The 17,328-nt window shown below is 38.3% G+C and overlaps 1 protein-coding gene across 6 annotated transcripts in view; it reads left to right on the forward strand.

Annotated features, from left to right (window-relative positions):
- The window catches only part of MEF2A (myocyte enhancer factor 2A), a 141,751-nt gene that overhangs the window by 111,312 nt on the left and 13,111 nt on the right, over positions 1-17,328 (forward strand). For 3 of the 6 annotated variants that reach the window (XM_050967146.1, XM_050967147.1, XM_050967145.1), the window contains 3 exons: positions 7,103-7,293; positions 9,648-9,671; positions 14,478-14,604. In XM_050967146.1, the coding sequence (XP_050823103.1) occupies positions 7,103-7,293; positions 9,648-9,671; positions 14,478-14,604 (342 nt within the window). The remainder of the gene's footprint in view (positions 1-7,102; positions 7,294-9,647; positions 9,672-14,477; positions 14,605-17,328) is intronic. The other 3 variants (XM_050967150.1, XM_050967149.1, XM_050967148.1) reach the window with 1 other exon arrangement.

Genomic DNA, 17,328 nt, shown 5'->3' on the forward strand with positions numbered 1-17,328 from the left:
AGAGAACAAAATGTCACCAGATGCCATGGTGAGGTTAAAAGAAATTAAAAGAAAAAGGAAGTGCAGTTCACATTTGCTATGCAAATGTGTCAGATGTTTGAGATGACCGAGCACTTGTCCCGTGTTTAATAGGGTTCCAATGTAAATCTAATAGTGGTGTGTCAGTAAAATAAAGGAAGTACATGGAAAACTAGGAGCCATACTTAGACCAAATAAATCATTAAAATTTGCTGTAGCGAAAAGCCAGGCTTTGAAAGGGTTTGGACAGATATGTAACAGACCTTTTCAGCCTCTAATTTCTCTGCTCCACTCTTAGACTGATAGCATTCAGATTGTCAGAAATATAGAAGTTATAAGTGTGTTTTTAAATTTTGTTGCGGCTTTTTGAGTAGTGGGTTTTGTGTCTCCCAGAAGTTCTATTTAAATATAAAATGGTTCTGAAAGTTCTGCCTCTCACCTTACCATACAGCTGTAACACCAAGATTTTTAAAAATAGGAGTTACTGGGTATTCAGAACGCTAGAAAATCAGGTCTCTTATTTAAATGTTTACTAAGAAGCACAAATCCCCTTGACTTTCAAAGCCAATGGGACTTATTTCCTTAAGTTACTTAGGCATTTCTGAAGATCCCATCATTATTTTTGAAAGTCTTGTCTTTAAAAGTGTAAGTCCTTCCTAAATGATTTTTTCATACACTTCCACTAATGGCAGAGGTGTGTATTAATGGTATGATTAGAGCTAGACTTTCTCTAATCACCAGTGTTTAAATGTCAGTGATAATACAAAGTATATTTATTTCCACTTTGAGTTGTCCTAATACACCATTCCACAAATGGAGGAAAGCATACACTTCTTAAAAGCAGTGAAATATAAGTATAGATATTTCCCTCTTGATGAGAGCTGAAATTTGTACCACTCCTATGACTAGAGCTTCAGTCTGCCATCTCTGCAATGTTTTTCTTCAAGAGGCTAAGAAATGGGGTGTGTGTGTGTGTTTTAATTACTTTCATTATCTTACTGGAACTGTCTTTATTTGAAATAGCCACACTGATGACATTGATAAGCACTGATTATAGTAATTTTCTTGTTTTTGATACTTAAGTTTTTTGTCTCAGAATATTTTTTTACTTGTATAAAAATATTGAAATATCTTTTTGCCACAGCACTATTTTGGGTTAGTTGATTTAATGTGGATATTTTTTAAATTCACTTCTGTAGACTGCTTTTTTAGGATATGGACCATGGTATGTCATATTTGTTTGAGGTATAAATATGTGTACATGATTATCTTACCTTGTATTGTTTAGCAGATTGCCTATGATTAACTTCTCCAAACCATATACAAGAAGTCAGTTTCTCTGAAGCCAAACCACAATAAAAGATTAATGACATCAAAGACTATAATTTATGCTTAGAGTAGTAATCAGAACATAGAGTACTTTCCAGCCACGTGTGTTCATTGTTTCAGCTGATGTGATTTATATAGTGAAATATGAGCCTCACTGATCTAAATGAATCTTGGACAATGCTTGGATCTTGTAGGACAATAAATGAGATTAGTCTGTATTAAGTTTCTGAAGGAATTGGTGTACACTATTGTTGAATAGGAATTTTGAGCATTTAGTGTTAGTACAGCAAGTACCTCAAAATTAAAACCTGTTTCCTGTCCTAAAAAGCATGCAGAGTAACATGCATTGGTAGTAATGGTTTGTTACTTTTGCAGTATTTTGAAAGTACTATAGTAATCTGAGTTGAGATAAATGAAAATTTAATAAAACTGCCCCAGTGGAAATCAACTATTGTAGCTCTACATCTTTTTTCCCCTACCATTTTCATTTTTGACTTCATCATCGGTTAAAAAATAAATTTTTGGATTTGAAAAGATCTGTTGTAGATGAGACGGAAACAATGCAGTTTTCCTTATACAAAATAAATGGAACATATAGGGTTACTAAAGTTTCAGTTTGGCAAACTGCCAGACAGTTACATCATCCTGTAATCATTATCTGTTTCTGGCTCCTGATCTTCTGCTAAGAAATATTGTTTTTAGCTCCCCTTTCACTCCTTACTTATAATTTGATTTTCTTGGGGTACGTTGTACTATATCTAATAGAGCACCTTGTTGGATTCTTAGCAACCAAAGAATGTTTTTTGCCTAAGTTAAAAATTAGGAATATCTATTCTAAAATACTTCTGCAACTCTGATACAAGAACTTTAATGTCAGTTTTGCACTCTTTACATGCTATTTATAACAAGCATACAAAACCATTTATCAGAGGAGTCTGGTTGATACAGACAGATGATCCATGTATTACATGTGATGGTATTCTGTTGCTTTTTTTTCCTCCCTAAACAAAATACTCTTCTAAACATTTTTATGTTTTGCATATAAAATGGCACAGTGTACTGGCAGGCAAAGTGCTTTGAATCCATCTACCCCAGTGCTGAGTGAGGTACTCCACAGAGAATGCAGTGGTGAGGGGTTTGTTATTTTTGACAGCACCATTAGAAGCATGAAATCTTCTCTAAAGGACTGGCAGAGTCTTGTGAAAGGGCTACAGGAAATGACTGTATTGGGTGTGGAAGAAGAAACAGTCCAGATTTAACACATGAGCTACCAAAATAGTTGAAAACAGAATGCAGGAAATGACCTCATAAAATAGACTATATTATACTATACACTAAAAGGAAAATGGATGAATAATACAAAAGCCCATTGTTTACAATAATAGTGTTGATCACTCTAAATAGAGATTCAAAAGGATCACAGAAATCTGAAGCATCCCATATCAAATGTTCAATTGCAAATATTAATGTGTGATAAAACACTACTGGTTAATATATAATAAACACAAGCTACAATATACCAAGGAGCTGTTTGAATGTGTAGTATGCTGATATAATCATCTGCAAGTGAAATGGTCGGAGACACAAAGGTCATATTTATAGTTCCATGTACTGTTAAAAGGATACTGTCACGTCAAAATCACACTGTTGTCAAATAATTTTTCTTCAGGATTAACCCTATAGAAGACTAAAATTGAATCTGTTTTCAAATCTATTTAATTGTACTCCCAATTAATCTTTTTTTACTGTGTGAAATTTCTCTTTCATGCACATATGGCACAAACAGATTAAATTTGCACAGTCCCCTGTATTATGCTAAGTCCATCCCTTACCACTGGGCAAAACACAAAGCAATCCCATGACTCATTTGCTGCCTCTGTTTTAACCACTGGCTAGAGTCAAGAATCTCAACCCTTTGCATTCCTGCACTGGTGTTCTGACTGTCGGAGCGCCACATCTCTAATCACTCTCCTCCCTTCATTGGGTCATGCTGGGTTTGCATAGATTCTGGTAAAATATATGGAATTGGTCCCCTGGTGTACCTGCTGCTCATCTACGTCAACTTCACCCATTGGGTGCACTGTTTTCTGGTAGTCATAGATTTTGTGCCATGGCAGAATAAAATCAGCCAATTGGTTTGAGGGGGCACACAGAGGTAGTTTAAACTTAGTATATGTTTTGATTTGCAGAGGTAGGTATTTGTATAAATATTATACATATTTGATTGTATCATTGTTCCTCCTCTCATTGTATGAGTCTTATTCTTAGACCCAGTTCCTGCCAGCCACTCTGCGTGGGCAGATCCCCAAACCGTCGCAGAGCCCCATAGAAGTCATTGGGATTCTGTGCAGGTGCAAAGATCCACCTGCTTGAAGCATTTGCAGAGTTGGGACCTGGGATTGTAAACACTTTAGAGAAGACCCATACCTTCATTTGTTTGTACAACACCTAATGCAGTGGGGCTCTGATTTCGACTGGGACCTTGAGTGTTATTGTAATATAAATGTTAAATAATATTTCTGTTCATGTCCTACTCTGGAAGCTGAAGTGCTTTTCCCCACTTACTTTAAATGTGAATCAGTTTTACATCACCTGTGTATTCAGAGGTGTGTGTGTGTATAGAATAAAATATAGATGCATGCTTTGTGTGTGTACGTACATGTCTATAATGCTTATATATATATATATGTCTTTTGATTCATAAATATCAGGTATTGTCAGTGAATTTTAACATTACCGCACTACATGTTTCCTAATTTCAAACATGCTTAAAACTTTCACCAAGACTCCATTTCTTGTTTTCCTTTTAGCCATGGTTACTTCACACTTAAGCACCAGGATTGCAGCCCGCCATTTCCTGCTTCCTTGCAGTGTCCCTAACCAGTTAAAGCAACCATCAGCCAGCCATTCCCTGTATTAATTTCACATACACAGGGCCGGTGCAACCATTTAGGCAACTAGGTGGTTGCCTGGGGCACTAGGATTTGGGGGGTGCCATTTTCTTCGGCAGCGACCGTGGCGGCCGGATCTTCGGCCGCCCCAGTCATTGCCGGCATTTAGGCGGAGGGAGCAGGGGCAGGGGAGGAGTGAGGGCGCAAGGTGGAAGTTTCGCCTAGGGCGTGAAACATCCTTGCACCGGCCATGCACATACAAACTGTTTGGACTTACCTCACTCAGACCTTGCAACAACTGCAACAATCCAACCCTGTCCAACTACAAAAACTCTCCTCCATTCTTCCCCAAGCAACCAACCGTATAGCCATATCCAGTTTCAGACCGCTTCCTCACTTCCGACAAAACCCTCCACCAATTTCACCCAATATCTACTACAAATCCATAGACTTACCTAACAAATTGTCCCACCCCTCCAAAAACAACCCTAATTTCCCCAATTTGTTTCACCACCCCAGCTGTACTTGCAAGAGAAACCTACAAATGGTCTTTCTAAGGCAGAAAAAAGTCTTATTTTCCCTCCCTGATCTCCCTGGTGAAGCAGTACAATAGTGGCTCTTCTTCCCATGGGAAGATAGAATCAGACTTTTCTCACTATCCCACAAAACCTTTGTAGGAAGATGGTTGAATATGATATTAAATTATTTGTTATTATTGAGTCAAAAAAGGTTTTTTACATTTATTTCAATGCATTTGTAGCCAAACAATTGATTTTTTTTCCCCCATTTTATTCCTCAAAAACCATTTTTTAAATTTTTAGTGAAAATCTTTTCTATTTTAATTGTTGTTTAGCTGAAAAATCAGTTTGTGGGGAAAAAAATTATTGTTTTTGTGTCACACCCATAGCCATTTTGGGAGAGGAGTCCTCTGGACCCTCTGTAAGCTTGTGATACAGGAGGAATGTAAGAGGCTGGTACAGTTCCAGTCATAGACTGTTGGCATAGTAAAAAATCCACCAAAAAGGTGAGAGGGCCACAGTTTGTGCTACCCAGTTTTGGGGTTTCACTGCCCATTTATGCACATGTCTGGATGTTTATGGTTTCTATGTTTGGATTTCCAAGTTCCAGCAATATTTTATTTATTTTATTTAAAAATAATGTCATAAAGTTTCACACACTTTTATAAAAAAAAAAGGTTATCAATAAGATATTTTATTAAGATTATATAAATGTTAAGGACTTTTGGTTATTTGATTACCATATAAGAGCCTGTTGTTCTTCCACAGTTAAAGATAAATAAAATTGTTAGCATACTGTACACGTTTACTGTATAATGCATCACTGTCAATCACTTAGACATTGTGTCATGCTGTCCTGTTAATACACTTCATTGTTCTTCACAGGTGCTTGGAGTTTTGCTTAAGAGAAAGAAATGTGAAACTATCAATTTTCTTATTTTAAATGCCTTTTAATTAACATGTACTTACTGTAATAAAATGGAATTGGGCACAGGGGCCTATTCAAAATAGAATGATAATATAATATTCATGCCAGTAAGGTGCTACAGGCTATTAAAAGAAAATTTCACACACAGTAAACTTTTGGGTAATAGACCTGACACTGAATTGTGACTATAAAGAGCACTTTCAGAACTGGAATGTTAGTATAAACATAATTTATTATAAATTGTATTTATTTATACATATACTGGTTCTGTAGTGTGAACCACACAGTTCTCTTCCCCTGTTGTAAATTTTTCTCATTTGCAGCCTAATATATTTTTTCATTAATGGCTGAATAAAATCTGTGTTTTCTGAGGACCATTGTTATAAATTTGGGAACATTATTCAGATGAAATCTTCAAAAAGGTTGCCCGAAAAATATATTGCAGTTAGCATGATAGGCACTTGGCTGGTTTGTTGATGAATGTTATAGGAAAACAATTAGAAATGCTTCTACTGTTAGTTGTCTCAAAATTTGGTATTCCTTGTTTCAGTGACTTGTTTGAATATAACTTAAGGTCTGAATCCTTTGTGATACTGATCACTCTCCATTCTCATTGACCTCAAGTGGGAACAGTCAACACCTCATAGGTAATGACCTGTACATAGTCTAGTGGGGGGGGAGAGAGAGAGTCTAGAGGCTAAGGTGCTTTTAAGGAAATGGGCTTGTTTCAAGATTCTCTTCATCTTCCTAGCTGGAGAAATACTGAATAAAAGTACGTTATTGGAGTCCTACTATCTTACCAGAAAGTGTTCTCTGCTAAAATAATGTATTTTCAAAGGTGATGAGCAAATTGGAAAACGTAGAGCTACAATTTAAAGGCTTGTTAATTGAGATACTGAAAATGTCTTTTATGCAGGGTAAGGTACACTTGTTTATTTTTACAAAAGAATCTCAAAAGAGTTTGTAGGCTGTTTTTAAAAAATCCTTATAAGCAACAGCACACTGTAATTCATGTTCTGCCTGTGGGGTGTGTGGGTGGGCTGTATGTGTGTAGGACCACTTGTTAGATACTGTTTTGTTGCTACAGCAGCTTAGAGGAACTTCAAAGGATAAATTAATGAACAAATGGCTTTAATGCACTTTCCTTACAGTGTGCACTCCTCAGCATTTAAGCTGCCACAACACACCCTGAGGTGGCGCCAGCATTACATATTGATCTTTTGGTGAAAGATACTTTGCTTTTTCTGTTCTACAATGTAGGATGTAGCTTAATTATTCCTAAAAGGGTTAGACTCTTGTGAAATATTTGCAACTGAAACTTTTGTCTAAAAATAATGTGGAGTTTGTACATTTGCACTATGGATTTACACTGCTTGTGCTCAGTCTTAACGTGCATTTCGTTATATTTCCTACTTTAGGAAATGGATTTATTAACTCTCGAGCTTCACCAAGCCTGCTAGGAACCACTGGTGGTGGGAATGGATTAGGCAAAGTTATGCCTACAAAGTCTCCGCCTCCACCCGGAGGAGGTAATCTTGGAATGAACAATCGCAAACCAGACCTTCGTGTTGTCATCCCACCTTCCAGCAAGGGCATGATGCCTCCATTGGTAAGTTGGGCCATTCATTCTATAGTATACAATATGCCCAAGGGGTGCAAAAGGAGTGCTGCTGAAAGCAAAACTCTAATATGTGTTCATTTGCACTCACACAAATGATCTCAGGCATTATGGAGATGGTATCCTAGAAACACCCCAGTAGTAGGAGACTTTACTGATAAAAGAACACAACTTAACTGCAGATTGCCATCTTGGACAGTGTTAGCAGAAAAAAAGGGGGAGAAGATTTTCTTTCTTTCACTGAATTAATAAATACAGAATAATGAGTGGACCTACACTGGGTTATTTACATTGCTATGTTGGAGACTTTGGTTTGGTTTCTTGTCCTGATTGCAATCTTCCTCCGTTGCTAGGACTGAGGGTTTTAGTGGTTTGGTTTCTGGGGCATGAGGGACGAGTTTATTGTACCACTCAGCAGTGGCAACTTCTGCTGATTACTGAGCTGTGTTGAGGGGCCTCAATGTAGAGTTCTGTCCGGTTCTCCCAGGTTGCAGTGTTGGTGAGTTGTGACATGTGGCTCAGAAAAAAATGATTACGTGGGAGGAACCTTCATTTTGTTTAGCGAGTTAGTACAATAGCTATTCACTCCCCATATTTGGAGTTAAAATCTTGAATGAGGACACAAGAATGAATGGTGGTCTTGTCGTTTGTGCATCTCACAAAACCATTATGCCTTTCAGCACATCAGCAATGTTTGTTCAGCCTACCTCTGGATATAGCAGAGGATATTGTAGGTCAGACCTGAAGTTGGCATGGCTCTCACAGGAAGTCTTATCCAGCTTCTACTTCAGCCTTGTGTGGCTGAGGTTTTTGATATTAGTCTCTCTATTTTATGTGCAAACTCATTATCATTTAAGTACCGTATATCCTTGTTCATAAGCCAAATTTTTTTGTTAAAAAAGTGACGCTTATAAACGGGTCTACACCAAAATTTGATGATTTTAAACTCTATGGAATCAGTGAATTGAATATCTAATACAGGGATCGGCAACCTTTGGCATGCAGCCCACCAGGTTAAGCACCCTGGTGGGTCGGGCTGGTTTGTTTACCTGCCCCATTCACAAGTTCGGCCGATCACCGCTCCCACTGGCCGCAGTTCACTGCTCCAGGCCAATGGGGGCAACAGGAAGTGGCGACCAGCAGATCCCTCAGCCTGTGCAGCTTTCCACCGTGGGCCAAAGGTTGCTGATCCCTGATCTAATACATTGTAGTTTTGTTTACCTGGAGCATCTGCAGGCCTGGAGCCCTTCAGCTCCCTGTGGCTGGGAACAGTGAACCGTGGCCACAGGGAGTTGAGGGGCTCCAGGCCTGCAGACGCTCCAAGTGAACAAAACGTCCTGACCCACCAGCAGCTTACCCTGACGGGCCGGGAGCCAAACGTTTCCAACCCCTGAAATATAGGATCAGCTTATGAAAGGGTCATACAGTTTTTGCTATTATTACCTATCCATTTTGGGGAGTCAGGTTATAAATGAACGGGCTAATGAATGAGTACATATGGTATACATATTCAGTTTATGAATCCTCCCCTATATGGAAGTAGCCAAAAGGTATATAGGATGTAAACAGTATAAGCATTCTTTATGCAATATTTACTCATTTATTTTTAAGATTCCACAAGTGTTTACATTTGCTATTGATGGTAGAGCTAAATCACACAAAATCAACGTAAGTAGTCAGAGTCCTAATTAAAGAAGTTCTTTAACACCTTTATTAAAAAGTTTGAGGTTTTTCTGAAAATGCACAAATTATAGAGCACATTCATAAAGAAATATATTGCTAATTCTTAATGTGAAACTTATGCTTTAAATTATTTTGAAAAATGAATACGGGGAAAATATTTTAAAAAGCAATTTTAATGTTCTCTCCTTAAATTCTCTCTCTCTCTGTCTGGTGGAGAGAGGAGAGAAGTAAAGAGTAGAGATGCCTAGATGTCATGGTGATTGGTGCCTATGCAGTTGACGTTCATCTGATCAGTTCAACCATAATGGAACCGATGTGCACCTGTGTCCATATATGATGTATGTGAATACTTGTGCCCTTGCTCTTGCTAGTTCAGCCAATGCTAATTTTCAGAGCATCTGTAAACACCTTTTTGTAGTTGTGAACACACCTTTGGCCACCGTATTTATTCCTGCATCAAAATATTCTTTTTATTTGTTGACCCAAAGTATATACAGTAAGTATATAATCACATACTTTGTAAAATTTACATAATAGCATGATAAATTCAAAATATTAACAAACCAATAAAATCCTGAAGCACAAATATGACTTTTTATTTTATTTTTGAAAGCAATGCTTTTCTTAGTAACTGTATTATCCCTCTTGTTTGCTGAATACAGTCGGAGGAGGATGAATTGGAGTTGGTGAGTTTGGGTTCCTGCTTGATGAGTGAAGAAAGCTTAAGTCATACTACATTATACCAATGTTCCCTTTGTGGCAGAGAAATGTACTTGTTTTATCCAAATAAAAAAACCCACAAATTGAAAAGTGCAAATACAACCAAAGTCTAGCCTTCTCCATTTATAACTTTTATGAAACAGTTTTTTCATTTTTCTTAGAGGGAACATTGGAACAGAGCTTTACTCAGTAACTGTCCATGCACACACGATACTTGTTCTGATGGGGTAGAGTGCTAAATGCCTTATATAGTCCCCAAAATTATTGAAATATTTTTAGAAAATTACTTCACTCCTGAAGTTCATCAAATTGTAACACACGCTGTGTGTTATTTCTCCTCCTTTCGCTGAGATTACATCATTGCTGGTGAGGTCACCTTTTTACAGAGTTGGATATATTTCATGCTTTACAAGATGATTAAACCACAAAGGATGGTTCCCTGTTTACCACAAGGAATATGGAATTGCAAACTAATTATTTTACCTTTTTCAACTGGAAAGATGTTCTGTTTTTGAAAGGAAATTTGTTTTTCAGAAAACATGATATCTTTTGGTGTTCACTGTGGAAAATAAATGTAAGACAAAAAATAACTTGACTCATGAGAGTTCTAGATTATTTTTCCAAGCAATATGCAAATATTTTAGGTGTTATAGCACAACAGTAATTGCAGAAAATTCTGCATCAGAGTACAGTTGTAGATCAGCTTCAAGATCTTTATATCTTTATTTGATTTATTTGCACATGGACTTGTTGCTAATATGAGGCTCTAATTGCATGAAAGCATGAAAATTGCAGGAGTTTCTTTATATTTTAAGTTGGTGAATGCATGCTGTTGGATGATATTTTATCTATATTGTTTTCCTAAATTTGAACTGGAAAAAATTACTTTTGAAAATGAATACTTGAAGCTATCCAAAAAATTTGGTGGTTACAGGATAAGTTTAAATGTTGTTCTAATTAACAGCTATTTCATTTGTTACTTTTTTTTCTCAATGTTGTAGAAAAGCATGTTTTTCAATACAGAGAAATATGAGATTTAATTTAATCCATAAAATCATTAACCAAGTCATTATATACATCTCAGTGATTATAAGTCTTAAGCACATCTATAATGAAAGTGATTTTGAGTATGTTCTTTAACTCTTAGAATTGCCATGTTCTTCTTCTTATATAAGTTATTTGGAATCTACATGTAGTATTCTGGAATATGAATAATGTAGAAAGAGCTTGCCCTCTAGTGGTTATAAAAATTCGATATGCCTATATAAACCTGTTCAACCAACTGGAAAAAGCAAAATCTTCCTCAAACAAGACACTTTAAATTAGCAAATAAAGGACCCTGGGAATGCTACTTTATTCATTATATGGATTATAATGCATTCTGAAATACAGTTCCATATCCTAGCAGTAAACATTAAATTCTACATGACCAGAATCGAACACATTTACTAGATGGAAGGCAGAAGGGCTAGAGACCCTAGTTTATAGACTAATATAACTGTAACTCTCTCCTTCCATTATCTCTATCAAATTATCCCCATCCAAAAATAAGGTTCTGAAAAATTTTATGACTGTCTGTAAAGCTTGGAATCCATAACTAAGACAAAAAGTAAAATTTGTCAGCAATCTTAAATTTCCAAGTCACACATCCAAATCAAGTACCCAGGTATAAATTGCCTCTGAAAATAGCCCCAAATATCCTCAAAAACTCCCCTTGGGATATCCTTGAAGGTAATAAAGGTAATAATTGGAGATATACCAGTCTCCTAGAACTGGAAGGGACCTTGAAAGGTCATTGAGTCCAGTCCCCTGCGTTCACTAGCAGGACCAATTTTTGCCCCAGATCCCTAAGTGGCCCCCTCAAGGATTGAACTCACAACCCTGGGTTTAGCAGGCCAATGCTCAAACCACTGAGCTATCCCTCCCACCTAGATAGTTTCCTAGTAGATGTCTCTAACTTTTTCATTATGTCAGGGGTCTCCATCATGGTACCCGCGGGTGCCATGGCGCCTACTGGGGCATCTAAGTGTGCCTGCGTACTGGCCAGCAGAGGAGCATCTGCCGAAATGCTGCTGACAAGCTGCGTCATCCAGAGGCATTGCCACTGAAATGCCGCCGATTTTTGGCGGCATTTCGGCGGCAACACCTCTGGATGACTCTGCTTGTTAGCGGCATTTCGGCGGCGACGCCTATTGACGTTGCTGCTTGTTGGCGGAATTTCGGCGGATGCTCGTCCACCCCCACGGTCGTCCATGGCTCATCGTCTGGTGCCCGCCAGACGAAAAAGGTTAGGGACCACTGCATTACGTAATAGTCCCAACTTTACAGGTTGTTATCCAAGAAACCTCTGGGAAAAGGTCTGTTTTCTACAGACACAAAAATCTGGTCTAATAACATATCTTCATAAAAGATAAACCCAGTCTCTTACCGTAACAAAGAATGGGATTTTCAAAAGCACTTAAGTGACATACAAACACAAATCTCAGTGAAAATTAAATGGGTTTTGCCCTCAAGTCATTTAAGTGCTTTTGAAAATTCCACCCTGAACCTACAGTATGTCCCTGCTTAACACAGACAACAACATAATCCCTAGAGGAGTAGTTACTAGACTCTTAGTCAAGCTGTCTCTAAGGTTCAGACAAAATAGGCATTCCTCACACATGAATTAAACTTATTTGAACAGAGTTGTTCCTATAAGCAATGGAGGAAGAAAAGGTTTTTTGAACAGGAGACAAGTTTGATCCTTCTTACTAGGCTGGCAAAATGATATGCCAGCAATGATTTCATACATTGAGTAAAAGCAGCAAAGAATCCTGTGGCACCTTATAGACTAACAGACGTTTTGGAGCATGAGCTTTCGTGGGTGAATACCCACTTCCTCAGATGCACCCACGAAAGCTCATGCTCCAAAACGTCTGTTAGTCTATAAGGTGCCACAGGATTCTTTGCTGCTTTTACAGATCCAGACTAACACGGCTACCCTCTGATACTCGATACATTGAGTATCCACTATTATATAACCTATGCTGTCAGTCTCCATCATCACTACTAATGGTATAATTTCATCTTTGAATGCCATCTTTTCTTTATCTTTTTAACATCACACTAAAACCCCAGAGTTTGATCAGATACTGTAAATTCTGAAGCATTAACATAATGCCCTTGGACTGTAAGCTTTCCCTGTGTTTTTGTGTTTAAAGTAATAAGAATGGCTAGTAGAAGAATATAGTATATTTAAAATGGTAGCTATAGCGTGCCTTGTACTCTTCTTAAACTGTCAGCTACAATGTCCAGGTTGGTAGCCCTCTAATCAGCCCTCTTGATTTTGATCTGCAGAGTTGCATAAACACAGCACTGCCTCTTTGTTCCATTCTTGTGAAAACAAGAATCATGTATATTTCTATAATGTGTGTTCTCTCAAGAACAGAGTGGAGAAGAAAATCAGAGAATCAGGGATAGTGAAATACCCATATGCCACCCTTGATCAGAAGAAAACAAAGGGGGGAGGGTAGTGCTTTTGTTGTTGGCAGGTGCTTCGGCTAAGAAGTTGTGAAGCTGCTGTTCTGGGAGCAAATGAATATAATTTTTAAATCTGGGAGTATTACTTATTTTTCTTTAAAAAAGCTAAAACTTAGGTCTGTTAACCTTAAATGTTCCATTTAAAATTGAGTACATGATGGCAAGGAGAAGGGTGTTCAAATTCCTTAGGAAAAGTTAGGAATAAATCTTCTTTTTTGAAAAGAAAAACAACAACATGGCCTATTCCTGTCACATCTGTGTTGACTTGGTTATTTAAAAAAAAAAAAAAATTAAGGCTTCCTTGATAAAGAATATGGCATGCCAGTGATAGAGTGGCCTTGTTTTCTAAAAGGCATCCATCACAATGTTTAAGTAAAGCCTTTTTGTATCAAATGTTTAGTATGGCAAATAGTTTTTAACTGCCTAATCTAAATTAGGTGTTCGTTGCCAATTTTAGTTCAAGACTGTGGCACATAAAGTATTATTAAAATGGCCATAGAAGTTATTCACTTACAAATGGCAGGATAGTCAGAGCTTCTACAGTTTTGAAGCTTAACTAATTTTCATATCAGAAGGCACAACCGTTTTTTGTTAACACAAAAGGCATGTGCTTTGAAATATATGTGCAGTCTAATGAGTTCCCACAACCAGGGGAACCACAATATTATTTTACCACTAAAGTCTTGGCTACATTGAAGATTTAAGGGAACTCTCCCACTGTTGCTTCTAGGATAGGTGCAATCACACCTGTGCAAGCAACAGTGGGAGCTCTAGGGTAAATTTTCAAAAGGACCTGAAAGTGTCATTTTCAAATGTGGCTTTGGCACTTAGTATTCAACCAAAAGTCAATGGGACTAAGTATAAGTCTCTTTTGAAAATGGGACTTACCCTCCTAGATCACTCCAGGCAGGGGCTTTTGTACACTCTAAAGGAGTGCATTTTCCTCTAAGTGCTATCACATTATTCAGATTGACATTAATGAAAGCTGCATGCACAACAAGAGAATATACCCGTAAATCTAATGCATTAACTATACTCCTTTAAATTAGTCTAAAACAAAATTAGTTTTTGGCCCTTTAAATGTTTTGTAGAAGAAAATCCACAACCATGAAAAAAAGGAGATACTTTTCTCATCCCCAAAATAATGTGAAAAGGGACACGTAATTTAATGTTACTTTTACATTAACACATTCTATTCATTGTTGTAATTGACTTCCACAAGACATGTTTTTTTTCTGTTTAATCATTTACAGAATACCCAAAGGATAAGCAGTTCTCAATCTACACAGCCTCTTGCTACCCCTGTAGTGTCTGTGACAACTCCAAGCTTGCCTCCACAGGGACTGGTGTATTCAGCCATGCCTACCACCTACAACACTGGTAAGTGTCATTTTTTTCTTTTTAACTTACTGTTTACCTGATAAGTGCAGCTAAGGCTTTCATGATTCTGAATCTCAGAAGGTTTACATGTTTTAGACCCTTTATCTTACTTGAATATTTAATTTAGGTGAGGGCTCTTTCTTACTAGTTGAAAATTAGCCTTTAGTCTGTGAGAGGCGTTACTGATACAGAAACATACATCAGAAAGTAGTTTTTGGAAGAGACTTTGGTATTTGGATGTCAGTTGTACATGACTGAACACAGCAAGAGACTGAAATGAAATGTGATGTGTTTTCTATGTCAGTAGTGCCTGGCCTGTTCAGTCTAAGGGCTGAAATATTATTTCCAAAACGTCAACAGGCAACAATCAATACTTTAGAGCATAAAGTCAGTTCTGTTCCATTTCCTCTGCTCCTTTCAGGCCATGTATATGGACTAGAAACTATTCGATTGTCTTGTGAGCCTAGACTTCTACACTGCAATTAAGAAACACCATGGGCCCAAGTAAGATGGCATGGATCAGCCGCTGGTTTTTAATTGCAGTGTAGGCATACCCTTTGAGGGCTACAGTTTAGAGCCTTGAGGGCCACAGATGGGGATGGGGAAAAGTGTCAGAGCAGGGAACTCACCAGGAAGAAATCAGGGGACATTTCCTCTTTCCTGTAGACTTACTGAGAGAACTCCTCAGAAAGCCTGAGGAAGTTAATCACATGCCTTAAGTGGTCTATTGAGTGGGTCCACCTAATCTTCAAACCACAGGTTAATCAGGGGCCATCTTGCCCTAACTCCCTCCTGAGCCTTAAAAGACTTATCCACGGACACCCTTAGCGCAGTTCCTGTTAGCCAACCTGAGGATCACTGGGGCCCATAATTATCTCAGCCTTAGAATTCTAGTTGGGTTTTAACCTCTGATCCACGGGTAGGCCTGCTAGTCCCCAGAAATCCAGTTAATTAATTTACTTGTTACATTATAAAATCATCCCATTGTATTGGCTACTGTACAAATAAAAGGCAGATGCTGTTGTATTTATTTGATGTAATCAATGGACCTATATAGTCAGACTGTTGATATGAGACTTTCACTGTACAACTAAACAGTTGAACATGATTTGGGGGTTGTGAGCACAGAGAGCTCAGCTTGCTTTGTCACCCTGGCAAATGCGTTGTAAAATACATGCCAAAGTCTAAGCCATTAATTGAAGTAAAGAACAGAAAAAGAATAACCCAGAGCAAAGCATGAAACATTTTAAAGTAAAAAAAAATAAAATTGAACAAACTTTTAAAATAAGACAATGTCTTTTTTTAGATAGTAGTTATTAGTACCTTATTTTATTAAACAGTTCTTGTGAGGAAGGAAAGAATAGTTTTGTTGCCGGACCTGTACATTAGCTGTTGGGGTCTTTTATAGACAGGCAAAAGAGGAAGGAAAGAATGAGAGCAATAAAAAAAATAAGAGGTGGGGGGGTACAACTTTTTATTGACTGTGTGTGCATTGATCAGTCACAAGGGAGCGCTCTGGGCAGGTGGAATGGCTGCACCAGGTGCATTTCTGAGCCCTGGATTCCGTCCCTGAACTGGGATTCCATCTGGCTAGGTTTAGCTGGCCCCTTTCTTTCCACCAATCCTCCACAGTCTGGACAGGGCTGGGTAGGCTGGTTTATCCCATTGTGTTGGTGCTGATGATCCTAGAATCGCGGCAGAAGCCAAGAGAGAGGTAGGACAGGAAGAAGATTGTAGGGGGAACAGAAAGCAGTGTACAAGGAAAGGGGAAGGTAGAATAGGGGTATTGTATGTATTAATCTGGGATTTGTGCTAGTCCAGCATAGATGATCCAGTGTCCTTTCTAGTGGTTTGAGATCTGGAGTTCTGAGTTCCCTTGAGGTTTACAAATAAAGGATGGAACTTCTGGAGCAAAGCACAGGCCTTTCAGCCTTTCCTAAGGAAACCCTCAGGAGTCCATGTTCCCCAAATTCCTGTTTTAAGAGTCCCACAAGGTGTCATGGTTTGAATAGGTCATTCCTTCATTATTACTCTTCCAACTAAGTCTAAATTTTGACACAGTTTTGACCATTGTGTTTTTTGGTTTTTAAATCCCCTTGTTTGCAAATTACAACTTCAGCACAGTCCTTGAGTTGTATTAGTATCCCGCTTCTGTCTGTATAAATGCAGCTGTTGTCTTTTTTTCCACAGCCTTTTTCTGTTAACATAATTGATGCTCAGGGTTCATACAGATGACACAAGAAAACAATCCCTGCTTTGAAGTACTTAGTCTGTTTTGGCTCACTCAGGAGTTGTAACTTGAAAGTGACTCTGTTTTTGTTAATAGCAGTAGTAGTACGTATTTATATTATGGCAGTGCCTTAAAGGTTCTAAGCACTGTACAAACGGAGAGAGACAATCCCTGCTCTGAAGGCCATAACAATTTGAAGATATATATACGAAGAATAGAGCAGTGTTTCCCAAACTTGGGATGCCGCTTGTGTAGGGAAAGCCCCTGGTGGGCCAGGCCAGTTTGTTTACCTGCCGTGTCTGCAGGTCCACCTGATTGCAGCTCCCACTGGCCGCGGTTCATCACTCCAGGCCAATGGGAGCTGCTGGAAGTGGCGTGGGCCAACGGACTTACTGGCCGCCGCTTCCAGCAGGTCCCATTGGCCTGGAGTGATGAACCGCGGCCAGTGGGAGCCGCAATCGGCCCGACCTGCGGATGCGGCAGGTAAACAAGCC

Source organism: Gopherus flavomarginatus, chromosome 9 (assembly GCF_025201925.1).
Source record: "Gopherus flavomarginatus isolate rGopFla2 chromosome 9, rGopFla2.mat.asm, whole genome shotgun sequence".
Lineage (NCBI taxonomy): Eukaryota > Metazoa > Chordata > Testudines > Testudinidae > Gopherus > Gopherus flavomarginatus.